This window comes from Molothrus ater, chromosome 1 (genome assembly GCF_012460135.2).
Source record: "Molothrus ater isolate BHLD 08-10-18 breed brown headed cowbird chromosome 1, BPBGC_Mater_1.1, whole genome shotgun sequence".
NCBI classification, from domain to species: Eukaryota; Metazoa; Chordata; class Aves; order Passeriformes; family Icteridae; genus Molothrus; species Molothrus ater.
Genome location: NC_050478.2, coordinates 5166102 through 5181326, shown reverse-complemented (window position 1 = coordinate 5181326; position 15225 = coordinate 5166102). Strand labels below are relative to the sequence as shown.

General features: G+C 47.5%; 1 protein-coding gene across 1 annotated transcript; it reads left to right on the top strand.

The window, feature by feature from the left end:
- Positions 1-3828: 3828 nt before the first annotated feature.
- XIRP1 (xin actin binding repeat containing 1) lies at positions 3829-12421 on the top strand. The gene has a single exon (XM_036379139.2). The coding sequence runs from the start codon at positions 3829-3831 to the stop codon at positions 11515-11517; it is 7689 nt and encodes a 2562-aa protein (XP_036235032.1). The 3' UTR covers positions 11518-12421.
- The last annotated feature ends 2804 nt before the right edge of the window (positions 12422-15225 follow it).

Sequence of the window (15225 nt, the reverse complement as noted above, 5' to 3'; positions counted from 1 at the left end):
ACTTCTGCCAACCACATGACGCCCTTGCTGGAATGTTAAGATTGACTGACAAGCTCTTAGGCAGGAGGGCAAAAGGGAGATGGGAAAGGTTGGCACACCTGAGGGGGTTGGGATAGGTGAAACAGGAAATCACACTGCAACAGGAATGTCCATGTTTTTTCCCTGAACAGAAAGGGTGTGATGTTAAGTTTTGGGGACCAGGGCAGGGGCTGTGGGGTGCCTCAGTGTGCAGTGCCAGGAGCCCAGCAGAGCCCGTGGGAAGCTGCTGGCCCTGCCCTCCTGCCCGTGGCTCACCGCACACCTCTGTCCCTGTTTCAGATGATCAGGCACGCTCGCTTTTAGACCCATCAGGCAGCACCAGCCTCACACTTCAGCACGGACGAGGGAGGTGCTCTACACTCTCTGTGAAGGAGCTGTCAGCTCTGTATCTCTCGCAGACAGCTGCTGCTGCCAGCACCAGCCCCGCACAGCCGGTAAGGACCGGGTCCTCCCCGCCCCGCCACCAGCGGCATCCCAGCAATGTCCCCTCTGGCAAGTGGCTGTCAGAGGGTGACAGAGAACCTGTCTGCTTTTGTAAATCTGAAGAAACACCACGTTCAGTTTCCCAAAAGTGACTATTTTCCCCTTGCTGCTTGGAAATGTAAGATAAATGTGTACAAACACATGCATATACTGCATACTTATTAAATTCCACACACGAAGCACACACACACACACACAGCCCTACATCCACTAGCCCGTACAGTTTACTCATAATAAGATTCCCCCTTTATTTGCACATTTATATGCACATACAACCATGGAGGGGGAAATAACCTCCATGTATGTACACTACATATGGGAATGGGGATAGCATGGACACATCTGGGTTGCTCTGTACTGGTTATTTATTTATTTATACATATTTATTGTACATATGTACAATACACATATTGTATTTGCTGGGAATGTCCTGACGAAGGCAGGAATGATGAATTTGATTTTATGTTTTTAGAAGGCTAATTTATTACTTTATTATATTATAGAATACTAAACTATATTATACTAAAGAATAAAGAAAGGATACTTACTCAATGCTAAAAAGATAATGAAAACTCCTGACTCTTTCCAGAGTCCTGACACAGCTTGGCCCTGATTGGCCAATGAGTTAAAACAACTCACACCAGAATTTAATGAAACAATCACCTGTGGGTAAACAATCTCCAAACACATTCCACATGGGCAAAACACAGGAGGAGCGAATGAGATAAGAATTGTTTTCTTTTTCTCTGAGGATTCTCAGCTTCCCAGGAGAAAAATCCTGGGCAAAGGGATTTTATTAGAGAATGTAAATGCCACAGACACACACACACACACACACACATATATATATATATATAAAATATATATCTGTCCATATATGCCACATTCAAGCATAACTTTGCAGTGCAACCTGTGCTTCTCTGTTTATATCCCTTAGTCTGGGATCCAGGGATTTAATCCCCTACTCCAGGCTGATCATTGGGCCACAGGATAATACAGGTTATAAGGGTTATGAGGCATATTTTTCCCATTTTCCCAGTTCCACTGGTGATCCAGGAGTGACATGGGATGGGATTTCATATCTGGACCCTTCCTGCTGGCACATTCAGGTTTCCCCACACTCTGAACCTTTTATGGGGCCCCTGTTCAGAGATGCAGTCTCTTGAGTGTTACCAGGGAAAGGTCCAGATGAAGCAGAATCCGTTGAAAATAAATAAGTGGAGAGCCAATTTAGAAAATTACAGCTGGTTAGACAACCAAGAAATTTTTTTTAAATTTCAAAGCAATAAATTACTCAATTCTAATGCAATTACAAATGTAGGTCAGTTTCATTTTTAAAAATATTTAAGTATAAGGAAAAATAAAGGCTAAATCAAACTTTGGAGAAATCAGTGCTAGTTTTGTTTTTCCCCTAACTTAAAAAAGATATCTTTGGGGTTTTGCTTGTTGGCTGAGACATTAGGAAACATATATATGATCAACGTGGAATAAGACTGCTTTCTCAGCTGCACAGAACTGCCAATGAACCAAAGGAGAAAATCACACCTGCATGGTTTTCAGTTCTCTGTAATTGATATACACATTATTACACATAAGTATATAAAAATATACATGCAGATGTGTCTTGCTGTGTAGTTTAATGGCATTTCTCCTCATATCTTTTCCAGAGTACTGTGAAGGACAACTCCATTCACTCTCCCCACAGAGAGAAAAAAAGCAAGGTAGGAAATGTTTAAGATAAGCACTGTTATCTAACCAAATATTTGTGGCCTGTGAGTGTGATCTAAATACCCACACAAGGCAGCCAGGAGCACTTACATACTGAATATAGCTATCAGCTGCTCAGCTGCCCTTCCCCACATTCAGAAGTTATTCACAGATTTAAAAAAAAAACAACAGACAAACCCCTTATTTTGAAAAGTGCATTCCAAGTACATTGGCTCATGCAAAAGATTTGCATTTTTTCACTCGCTGCAAAATATGCTGATTTTGGTGTTCTGAGTGTGGGTTTCTTTTACTAATGTTCAAAACTTATTTTTAGCCAGAACAATCTGTGTGTAACAGAGTGAAATAACACCGTGCACCATTGCTTTGAGCAACAACTAATAATATTCCAGGCATAACTCTGCAGACGTAACTGCACAGGCATGCCAAGGGTCAGCAGATCTGTTTACTGAAAGGAAAGCCACCAGGATTGCTGTCTCTTTTAGACAATGATTAAAGGCTTCAGCTACCTTCCCTGTGGATAAATGCCCAGGCAGTGCAGGTTGCAGCTATTCAGTTCAGTGTTTGGTGCTCAGGATGCACAAACTGAGGAGAAAAATTGCAGGAATGGAGGCTCAGAGAGAGACTGAACAAGCACAGCCCACTCTGTTCACTTCTGTACCAACACTGCTGTGAATTTGAGATGAGCTCAGTCTGACTAAGTACAAACAGGTCTAACTTTCCTGGCCCCCAGCTATAGGTGTTACCCCACCCTCTGGTCCCTCAGCCTTGCTTTTACTCCTCAGGCAGCATAAATCATGAGGCCTGCTGATTCCAGCAAACCTTAGTTAGCCTCGTGCCTGTGCAAGTCTGCAAGTCAGAAGAGCTTTATTTAAGTCTCCAACTGTGTAAATGTGCACCTACTCTTGTGGAAATGGGGCACACTTCTGAGCGCAACAGAAGAAATCATTAATGAGATGAACATCCTTCCCCAAGGCCTCCCTCCTGAGCAGTGAGGAGGGGCACCCCACAGTGCTACCAAAAGCTTATCATGTTACCTCACCAGCCAACCTCATCAGCTCAGTTTGGCACTTTGGTTCTTTCTCCCCATTTTCTTCCTGAGACCTCTTCACAAATAGCTCCCTGGCTTTCTCCTGGACCCAGATCTTTTGTTCCCTGCAGATCTTCAGCCGGGGACACAGCAGTTCTGGACACTGGCCAGCAGGAGGGAGAAGTTAACTTTTCCCTGACTTTTCTAAGTCAGCCTTATCCTTCTTGTGGTCACTCTGTCTTGGTTACATAGCCCAAATTGAGCACCTCTGTTGTGCTCTAGCTGGGCTGAATCCTGGGAATTATAGACTAACCACCTCACCTGGATTAGAGACCTCGCTTTGCTGTGGAACCAGGGCTAACACCAAGCCGGGCGCGTGTGCAGTGATGTGATGTTTTGGAGTGCTGTGTGCTACTGAACCAAAGGTATGGAGCTAACTGGGAGCATGGATTTCCCCTGTTGGCTTTTCCCTTTGCCCTATTCACTCCATTAACAGCCACGGGGATGGGGGGTGAGAGGTGATGCTGACGTTTAAAACTGTTTCCCCAAAGATGTCAGAGGCTCAGAAATCATCTAAAGTTGCCATCCAGAAAATGGAAGATGACTTGCCTCCCCCTCCAGCCGTTGGCTCAGTCCAGGTCGTTGCTCCAGGGGCTCAGGATCTCAATGCCCTCCCTGTGCCTCCTCCAAAGCAAGCCTTCTCCAAGTTCTACCAGCAGCGCCAGGTGAATGAGCTGAAGAGGCTCTACAGGCACATGCACCCCGAGCTCAGGAAGAACCTGGAAGAAGCTGTGACTGAGGACCTGGCAGAAATGCTTAACACCGAGGATCCCAATGCACAGGCCTCCGTGAACCTGGATAAAGTTCTCCCGGGAGAGGTTCAGTCCATGCGCTGGATTTTTGAGAACTGGGCACTTGACTCCATTGGGGACCATCAAGCCACGAAGAAGCTGACAGAAGAAGAGATCATTCCCAGTGGGGATGTGAAAAGCACTTCCCTGAGGTTTGAAAGCCAGTCCATAAATGGATACAACCTGTCAACATCAGCCAAGGTGTTGGAAACAGACCTTGCCAGAGGGGATGTCCGCACTGCCCGGTGGCTCTTTGAAACCCAACCACTGGATGCATTAAATAAACTGTATTCAGATGAAACTGAGGTGCAGGAGGCAGTTCTCAAGGAGCCTGTCCAGGGAGGTGATGTGAAAGGGGCCAAACAGCTCTTTGAAGCACAGTCCTTGGATGCCATAGGACGCTGCTCCTCAGTGGAGGAGAAGAGCATCCTACAGCTCAAGTCAGAAATCCAGGAGCTGAAAGGCGATGTCAAGAAGACTGTCAGGCTCTTCCAAACAGAGCCCCTCTGTGCCATCAGAGACAAAAGTGGGACTATCCATGAAATCAAGTCCGTCTGCCGAGAAGAAATTCAGACCAATGCGGTCCGGACAGCTCGCTGGCTCTTTGAGACCCAGCCCCTGGATACCATCAACAAGGACACTTCCAAAGTGCAGATAATCCGTGGGATTTCACTGGAAGAAATTGGAAGGCCAGATGTCAGTGGAGCAAGGTGGATATTTGAAACTCAGCCTCTGGATGCCATCAGAGAAATCACAGTTGAGGAACAGGACTTCCAGGCTTCGACAGATTTTGTCACAGGCGCGGATGTCACTAAACAACGATTGCTCTTTGAGACCCAGACTCTTGACTCCCTGAAAGGAGAAGCTTCAGAAAGTGTTGTAGCCAAAGAGCAAGTCATTGGAGGTGATGTGAAGTCTACACTCTGGCTCTTCGAAACGCAGCCAATGGAAACCCTGAAAGACAATTTTGAGGTGGGACGTTTGAAGAAAGTAGAGCTTTCAGCAGAGGAGAAGGGAGATGTGAAGCAAAGAAAACATGTCTTTGAGACCTGTCCCCTTGGCAGTATCTCCAAGGCATTTGAGGAAGAAATTCCAGCCACCAGCATGGAAGAGGTAGTGAAAGGGGATGTGAAATCTTTCAAGACCCTGTTTGAGACTCTTCCCTTAGACAGCATTAAGCAGGCTGATGCTGAGCCCGCCACCAAAGAAGAGGAGGAGAAGATTCCAGCTGGCAACGTCAAAGCCAACCAAATCCTGTTTGAGACAACACCCCTGTATGCCATCAAGGATAGCTTTGGCAATTTCCACGAAGTCACCTCTGTAAGCAGAGAGCAGATCATCAGCGGTGACGTCAAGAACTACAAGTGGATGTTTGAAACCAGGCCCCTGGACCAGTTTGATGAAAGCATCAAGAAAGTGGATATAATACGGGGGATCACAAAGCAAGAGGTGGTGGCTGGTGATGTCAGGACAGCCAAGTGGCTCTTTGAAACTCAGCCCATGGATGTCATTCATCTCCAAGCCACGGAAGGGGAGAAGCATCCCTCGGTGAAGAGGGAGATCTCCCAGAAGGGGGATGTGAAGACCTGCCGGTGGCTGTTTGAGACCCAGCCCATGCACACCCTGTACGAGAAGGCTGAGAGGAAGCAGGAGGAGGATGGCAGCGTGCCCCAAGCTGACGTGAAGTCCTACACGTGGATGTTTGAGACTCAGCCCCTGGACTCCCTGAAAGGCCAGGAGGAGCAGTACTTGCAAGTCAGCAAGGCCTACAGTCAGGAGGAATTGCAGGGAGTGGATGTCAAAACTGTCCGGCACCTGTTTGAGACTGAACCCTTGGGCAGCAGCGCTGTCAGCGAAGCTGACAGGAAAAAAACCATGCGGTATTCCAGCCGTGTGGAGTTCCAGTCTGGGGAAGTGTCCAGAGTGAAAGAGTTCTTTGAAGCCAAGCCCTTGGACACAGCCACAAAGCCAAAATCCCAGAAGGATGCTGGAACAATTGAAGCTGGGTCTGTGCACAAGTTCACGTGGCTCTTTGAGAACTACCCCATGGACACCCTGAAGGACAACTCTGAGGGCATCCAGGAAATTCCTCCTGAAAAGGATGCCAAGGGGGGAGATGTTGGGGGAAAAAGGTTTGTATTTGAGACCTATTCCCTTGACCAAATCCATGACAAAGTGGATGAGACAGAACTCCAGAAGATCCAGAAAGACACCATGAGCAAAGCTAACGTCAAGTCCTGCACAATGCTCTTTGAAAGCCAACCTTTATACGCTATCCAGGACAAAGAGGGGGGATACCATGAGGTCACTTCAGTGCAGAAAGAAGAAATCATGAAAGGTGACATGAAAGGTGCCCGGTGGTTGTTTGAAACTAAGCCCCTGGATCAGATCAAGAAGGAAGAAGAGGTGTTTGTGATTAGGGCTGTCACCCAAGAGGACATCAAGAAGGGAGATGTCCAGACTGCACGGTGGAGGTTTGAGACAGAGCCTCTTGACTCCTTCTCAGGGGGAAAGCTGTCTGTGCCCAGAACAGTGGATGATGTGCAGAAGGGAGACGTTCAGTCCAACAAGCAGCTCTTTGAGTCCCAGCAAGTGGGCCAGAAGAAGTACGTGAGGATGGTGAGCGTCAGTGACGTGCAGCGGGGTGATGTGAGGACATCCACTTGGCTCTTTGAGAACCATCCCGTGGACTCCCTGTACGGGGACGCAGAGAGAAGCTCATCCATGAGCACAGTGCAGAGAGAGGACAGCCAGAAAGGGGATGTAAAACGCTGCACCTGGTTGTTTGAAACCCAGCCCATGGACACCCTTAAGGACACAGAGGTGACGGCCAGCGCTGGGGCCCAAGAAGAGATCCCTCGTGCAGATGTGAAAAGCACAACGTGGCTCTTTGAGAGCACGCCCCTAGATAAATTTGGTGCTTCTGAAGGTAGCATAGAAATAGAACAGAAAGAAAGAACCATGAAGGAGACTTTAGAGACTCTCTGCACATGCCAGGCTATCCAGCATGATGGGATCCTCATTGAAGCTAATGATATGGAGAGTGTGAAGATGGTGAAGTACCAGCTCAGCAGCCCAGGAGCTCCAGAGATCCTGAAAGAGGAGATTGTGGGAGGCCACTTGCAAAGGATTATGCTGCAGCTCCTGCACAGGACCAATGTGGAAGCACAGAGCATGCTGGTGGAGGAGGACAGAGAGGGCAAGATCAAAGTAAGCCCATTGCAACTGCTGGACCAGAGTGAAGCTGTTAAAGGCAAAGAGGACTTGAGCGGAGATGTAGCCAAGGCCTTGCAGGGTCTCCTCAGTCAAGATGCTTCCATCAAAAAGGGGATGGTCCTACAAGAGACAAAGTCAGGATCACTGAAGATGACTCTCTACTCCCTCCAGTTCCATTCTGTCCAGCAGAAAGTCGTCAAGGGGGATGTGAAGTCAACAATTGGGAACTTGTTGGCTTCTTCTCAGGAGCAGAAAGCAGCAGCCACCATCAAGCGCGAGGACAACGAGAAGGGAAATGTCCAACTTTTTGCGAGCTGCATTGAGAAGGGAGACCTCAGCTATCTGAAGAATCTCCAGCAGGAGTCAGAGATACAATCCCTCATCTCTTCCCAAGCAGAGGAGGAGGCGGCAGATGAGAGCGGCCCACGGGTTGTGCAGGGGGCTAACATACATGTCTTGACAAATAAAGAACAAATGGAGAAAGTAATTGCAGGAGGCGAGCCAGGGGCTATGGAGGGAGCAAAAAAGGGATTTGTATGTGAAAGCGTGGGCAGAGAGGGTGTGTTAGAGAGAGAGGCTGTGCATGCAGCAGGTGTGGCAGGCACCACTGTGCAATGTCTTGGGAAGCCCCTGCCCACAGCAATGGGAAAGGAAGAAGTTCTGTCTGGAGGGCTTAAGGTGACTACAAAGTCAATCCAAAGGGTTGCAGATGCCAGCAAGAAGGCAGAGAAAGAAGATGCCACCACTGCCCCTTTGAAGGAACCAAGATCTATGATACAAGGCACATTTCCAACACAAGTGACAGCTCAGAGGGCAGAAGTGGATGGCAAACAGCAGAGTGTGGTGCCTGGCGAAGCCAGCCAGACTCAGACAGAAGAAAAGGCTCTGGGGACTGATCTCCAGGCTGCAATGCAAAGCCTGAGGCTGGCAACAGCAGAAGCAAAAAACATTCAGCACCACGTTCAGAGCAAGTTCCAGAGGAACAGGGAGGAGGTCCACACAGCCTGCAGGCAGCAGACAGTCAGCTCACAGGGGACCATGACCCTTCAATCGACCGTACACCAGCAGGACTCCTCATCCACCAAGCAGGAGAGCAGCAGCACTGCCACCAGGACCACCACCACTAGAGTCCAGGAGGCATCCAAGACCCACACAAGCATGTCCCAGAAGAGCATAGCATCACACAAAAAGGTCAGTGCTTCTGAGGAAGTACAGGGACGACAACTATTGAGCCAGGAAATCCAAGTTGTGCCCAGTAGAGATTTTAGCATTAAGGATGGCCTTTATACTGCCACACCCGTGAAAACCTATGTAAACCCTTGTGTTGAGTCTGATTACAAAGAGCAATCAGAGCAAGAAGAAAGAGATGTTGGTGTCAGAGGGGATGTGCAGACAGCTATCAGAGCACTGCAAAGTGCCGCCACAGAACAGCGCCTGGTAGAAAAGGAGGATGTTGTCCGAGGTAATTTAAAAGCCACACTTCAGTCGCTGGAAAAGTCTAATGTTAATGTCTCCAGAGGGGATTTTAAAGCTGCTATGATATACAGAAATGCAGGGCAGTCCTATTCTGTGTGTAAAAAGAAAAATGAGACTCAACTCGCTAGTAAGGAGACTGCTGTAGTGGCTTCAGGGTCACAGGCTGATAATGACTTTCCTCCTCCTCCCTCAGTTGCTGTGATGAAAGCAGAGCATTGCCCACCCTCAACTAAAGCAGCAAGAGAAGGTGCCCTTCCATTACCCACCAGCAAAGATGAAGCCCCAGGATGTTCTGCACTACTTCAGACCCCTCTTCCTTCTCTCCCTTCTCTGTCCTGTAAACCCAGTGACCAGAGTCCTGCAGAGAAGCCCAGGACTCCTCCAAAACCAGAAACTACTGTCTCACCCAAGAAAAAACCTGTTCCCCCTCCAAAACCTGAGCACCTCTTACATGAGCCTCATTCTGCCTCTGCAAATTACAGCACAAGCAGATCAACAAAACCCATTCCTCCACCCCTGCCTCCAAAACCCTCAGGCCTGAGGGATATCAACAAGCCAAGGCCTTCCCCCATAGAGCTGGGATTAAGCTGCATGGAAGTTCTTGAACAATCAGGCTATGAGGAGGTTCAAACAAAATGCTGCAATTCAGAGACATCTGTGAAGAAGTCTGTCACAGTTCAGGGTATAAACCCTGAGAGAAAGATGCCAAAATACACTGCCAAAACCCCTCTCCAAATAGCAGAAGAAAGGTACAAGGCCAGCAAAGCAGGACAAGGAAAAGTAGAACCAGACAGTGCTAAGACCTCAAAGCCAATGAAAAATGGAGTGGTTGGTTTTGAAGTCAAGCAGGGAATGATGAGTGATAAAGCAGCTGCTCCAAGGAGATGCCCAGGCGAGGTGGCTCAAAGGCAGACAGAGCTGTGCCGAGAGGAGAAGGGGTGCTCCTCGCTGTCACCTCCAGCCTGCCCTGGCAGAGCACAGGCACAGGATGTGCCGGGACAAACTGAGCCAAGCACCTCCTCTGTGGGTCACAACAGCCCTCCAAAAAGAGGAGATGGCACTGCACAAAATGCCTCATCCAAGGTGGAAAGGGAAAGTGTGTCTAATTCTTATGGATCGTGGGATAGTCAGAGAGTCGTGCAGCAGGTGCATGAGAGGAGGCAAACGTCTCATTCAATGTCCTTCCATCAGCAGTCAATGAACTCCTCCTTTGAGGAGCACCAGCAGGGAAACAGCAGGCAACTGAAATGTCCTGACAGGGAGGCAGAGACACCTGCCCAGGAGAAGCCAGTGGTTGTTATGAGAGAAAAAAAAATGAGAGAAACAGAAGATGAGCGTCGGAAAAGGTTGTCAGTACACAAGGAGGAGATCATGAAAGGCAATGTCAAGGAGGCTATGGAGATCTTTGAGAACCTCAGGAGACAGGAGCAGCTGCAAGAGATCTTGACCCGAGTGAGGGAGTTTGAGGAGGAGACAAGCAAAGTGGATGTGAAAGCTCTCAAGAGCTTCTTTGAGAAGGTCCCTGAGTGGGTTGTGCAGCAGAAGGCCAAGCACCAGGACAAGGCTGGGGCAAAGGGGGACGCTGACAGTGTCTCCTCAGTGGATCTGGTTTTTGAGGACCTGGAGCGAGCAAGTGCTGAGATTCTGCACCTGAAGGAGCAGACACTCGCCCGCATCCAGGACATCGAGGAGGCCATCAAGAAAGCTATTTATTCCGTTTCCAATCTCAAGTCTGAGTCAGACATTGCTGGGCTCTCAGGGCTGTTCAAGGAGTCTCTGGGGAGCACCCAAAGCTCCGTGAGCAGCAGCAATATCCGTAAGATCAGCATTGTTTCAAGCAAAGCCAGGCAAGAGGAAGTCATGCTGGAGACAGGGGAAGCAGCATCTGTGGAAAGTGCAAAGGTGGCAGAAAAGACAGAGGCAGCCAGGGCAGAGCTGGAGGTCCCCCGCCTTGTTCAGTCCCGAGTCAGCTCTCCCTCCTCACCTTCCTACATCTCCATCGAGTCTGCTGCCAGGAAACCAGCAGAATCACCCAGGACAGCACATTCCCCCCGGGATGGCCCCTCACCAGACTGTCTTGACTCTCCAGGAAAGAGGGAGGCTTCTGCTCAGAACAGCTTCAGCTCCTATAACCACCCCTCAGCAGGGTCTGCTGGGCACGACACGAAACCCTCAGAGAAGAGATCAGACCCTGTCCAAACAAAAGCTGGGCTGAGCTCCATGAAACAGCACACACTTGGCAACGCCAACCATCCAACCAGTGACAAAGAGAAGGGTTCTCTGGACACCTCCAAGGACAGCTGCCACTGTGGGGTGAAAGGCAGCTTTTCAGAATACCGCTCCCTGAACACCCCCAGCCCACAAAATCCACGGAGGCAGAAAAGCATCTTGGAGCTGCAGACAGGGCCTGACGGGTCCAAGCTCTACGGAGCCACCCGGACTGTCATGGAGCAGTATGAGGAAATGGACCAGTTTGGAAACAAAATCATCACTTCCTCCACCACAGTCACCAAGCAATCCGAGACACAAACGTCCTCCAAGCGTGATGTGGGGTCTCACCCCCAGTATGAGGTCTCTGCCTCACCTGTGTTTCACAGGTACTTGAAGAGCCCAGGTGAAGACTTCCACACCAATGGGAGTTTTCAGGAGCCAGGAGTGGTCTTTGTCACCTTTGGCAACTCCAAGCCAAAGAAATAGGAGATTCTGCAGAACAAGAGAGAACTGTATAAGACAAAAGAGAAAGGCCACAATAAACATTTCTCCTGTTTGATCCACATTACATACAGGGATTTACCTGCACCCTAAGGACTTCTCAGGGTCATCGTCTTGGTGTTTGCACACAGACAGGACAAGTGCAGCCTGCCTTGACACTGGAGAACAGCCCTCACCTGGCCAACCCAACAGACTTGGTGCTGCACCACAACCCAGAGTCCTGGCACTGTTAGAAGCACAAGGGGAAAACCCATCCATGGGCACCTTAGGGTACTTCCCCCTAGAATGTTTGGTGAGGGTGGGTGGAGGTGTTGGATCGGGCTTCTCTGAACTACTGCAGAAGGAAGGATCAATTAAAGAACAATCAATCTGGTCACTGGCAAACAAACACCTTTATGGTACCTTCTTTTTCTAAGAAGGGCATCCTCCACACACACACATATATATATACACACAAGCTCATATTGATGGGTGGGGTGGATAGGTTTTCTCTTAGACAGTAAGAAAAGAAAAGGAAAAAAAATATTGAGTTGTTGTCACTCTTGGACTTGGGGGAGTTATTTATCAGTTTGTTTTTCAGTTCCTGGAAAGTGTTTGATGATACTGGAAATTGTAAAGCTAAGACCTACAGCTACTATCAATGCCATTCCCCCAAAAAAAGATGCTATAAATGATTCTTGAGCCAGAATGGTTACTGCTTTCTTTTCTTTATTTCTAGAATTGTAATTTATTATTCAGTATACACAAACCCTTTAGTTTAGATTTTCCATGCTTTCCTACATGTTTACTGTTTAAATTCATTTTGAGACTTTGTAAAGGAATTTTTCTTATTATGACTTTGTTTTGTACATTCTCAACACAAGATTTTAGATCTTTTGTGGCTTTTTTTTTTTTTAACTTCTATTGCTGCGTTCTGACGGTAAACTTTACCTCTAAAAATACTTTGGTCTCGTTGAGTTTCTTTTGTTCAGTGCTTCTTTCTTCTGAAAATACCTGGAAATCATCTCTCGATGGACCAGTTTGAATCACATATTGAGAGCACTCTGAGTCACTGAAGGGATTTGTTGTACATCTGCTTTATGCTGTGTGTGGATCATCAGCCCTGCAGCAAAGAGTGTTCATACTCTGATCTGAAAAATGAGTCCAGGGTGATACAGACCCCCCAGTCCAGGACTCTGGGTAGGATGGGTACACCAGGAAAGGTCTGGACACTTGTGTGTATCCCTTTCCCCATGGAGAAGGCAGCTGAGGTGTTGGACCCCCACCAGCCTTATGAGGAGGAGAAGCTCTTCCTCACTGCTGTGCCTCAACTCACCCCACACTGAGCTCAGGGGTGGGAAGGTGGCAAGGAGTTCTCTCCAGGTGTGGGGGGAATGTGAGGAGCCCATGGAGGGACCGGATTGTTTCTCACAGAATGACAGCATACCCCGAGTTGGAGGGGATCCTCAAGGACCACTGAGTCCAGCTTCAGACCCTGCACAAGAAATCCCCAAAAATCCCATCATGTCGTGAGAGCATTGTCCAAACACTTCTCGAGCTCAGGCTGGTGCTGTGATCACTTCCCTGGGCACCTGTTCCAGTGCCCAGCTGGAAACAGGGAAAGAACCTTTTCCTGACATCCAAGAGAAATCTGGGGAAAGAACATTTTCCTGACATCCAAAATAAATCTCCCCTGACGCAATTTCAGGCCATTCCCTCAGTTCCTGTCACTGGTCACACAGAGGGGAGATCAGTGTCTGCCCCTCCTCATCACAAGGAAGTTATAACTGCAATGAAGTCTCCCTTCAGTCTCTTCTGCTCCAGGCTGAACTGACCAAGTGTCTGTGACGGTGTTCGCAGGGGTCCGAGGATGAGGGAAGAGATGAGAATGTTGACTCCATGTTTCAGAAGGCTTGATTCATTATTTTATGATACATATTATATTAAAACAATACTAAAAGAATAGAAGAAAGGATTTCATCAGAAGGCTAGCTAAGAATAGAAAAATAATTATAAAAAAGGCTGGTGACTGACTGACACAGTCTGGACAGCCAGACTGTGATTGGCCATTAATTAGAAACAACCACATGAGACCAATCACAGATCCGCCTGTTGCATTCCACAGCAGCAGATAACCATTGGTTACATTTTGTTCCTGAGGCCTCTCAGCTTCTCGGGAGGAAAAATCCTAAGGAAATGATTTTTCATAAAAGAGGTCTGTGACAAGTGTCCTCAGCTGCTCATCACACAGCTTCTCCTCGAGGCCCTTCACCTTCTTTGTTGCCCTCCTTTGGACATTCTCTAATAGTTTCATGTCCTTCTTGTATTGTGGTAACCAAAACTGCCCACAGGACTCCAAGTGAGGCTGTGGAGCTGTGTCCCACAGCCTGGCTCAGACTTAGACTGCCAGCCTCTGGGTCTGACTGGAGCTCTTCTGACTGATCTACAGTCAGACACCTCGTCCCTCAGTCCATCAGCTTATCTGAGAATCAGACACTAATCTCATTTAAAAAAATAAATTGTTACAGTTAATGTTTGTCCTTTTTCCTCTGAGGAAAAAGAGCCCACAGTAATGGATTAGGAGCAGAACACTGGAGAGGATGGGACAGTTCAGAGTCTCCCACTCCACATCTCTAAGCCCGTAGTTAGGTTTTAAATAGCAGCTGTCATCTTGCATTATGAACACCTTGTTTGAGGTGTTCCAGATCACATTGGAGTTCTGCTTCCTCCCCAGAAAAGAGGCTATGCATACCAGAATGCACTGATTTACACCTAGAACCCTGTGAATTTGAAAGACATGCCAAAAGAAGAACAGGGACATCATTTTCAGTTCCACACTGAAGGCTGAGCTGGAAGAGCAGATCATAAACTGAACAGATCTATTTTCAGGCAATCAGAAAACAATAACTACTTAGACCTTCCTAATTCCTTTAGTAGGACCAGTTGTAGAAATAAGGGAGACTTAGTTATCTGGAGATCATCTTTTTTCAACACTCCTTTCTTCTTCCTGTTTGTTTCCATCTCAGCTTCCATCACTCATTTGTTTCATTTCTCTTGAAGGACAGCTGTGGAGCAATTTTAGTAAGCTGCAAACAGGTTATTTGGGTAATGAAAATTACTCCACATAAACTCAAATAAATCCAGATATCCCGCACTACCACTGCTTAAAAATGCCAATCCTATTGTTTGTGTTTCTGGTTTTACAGGATTTCTAAATGTCTCAAAGAGCCATTTATGAGGCTAAAATAATTTAAGACATGTTTCTTTCATGGTATTTCCATCAGCTAGGAATTGAAATATGATGAGGAGACAGATGCTGCATTATTTCAGCACCATACATGGATCCTTGAGACACTGAAAGAGCTGGAGAGAAAAAATAAATGCAAAGATTTAAAACTCAAACATAAGCTGGAGGATCAGTTCACATTCCCTGCACTTCAGACTCTGCAATAATAAACCAGCAGAGCACATACAAACTTTCAGATCCCAAATGAGCTGTCACAGATTTTCTGTGATTTTGGGGTACAAGACATGACATTGTTCACTGTTCTTTGCCCTGGTGGGTCTCTGCATTCTTACACAGCAGGTATTTTCAAAAGTAAGCAGGATGGGAAAGTTATCTGGACCAGGAGGCAGAGGACAGTTGGTATTGTCAGAACTGTACCTCCTTGAGGGGTCAGAGGACAAGTTCAGCTCCAGGTTTGGCTCTTTTGC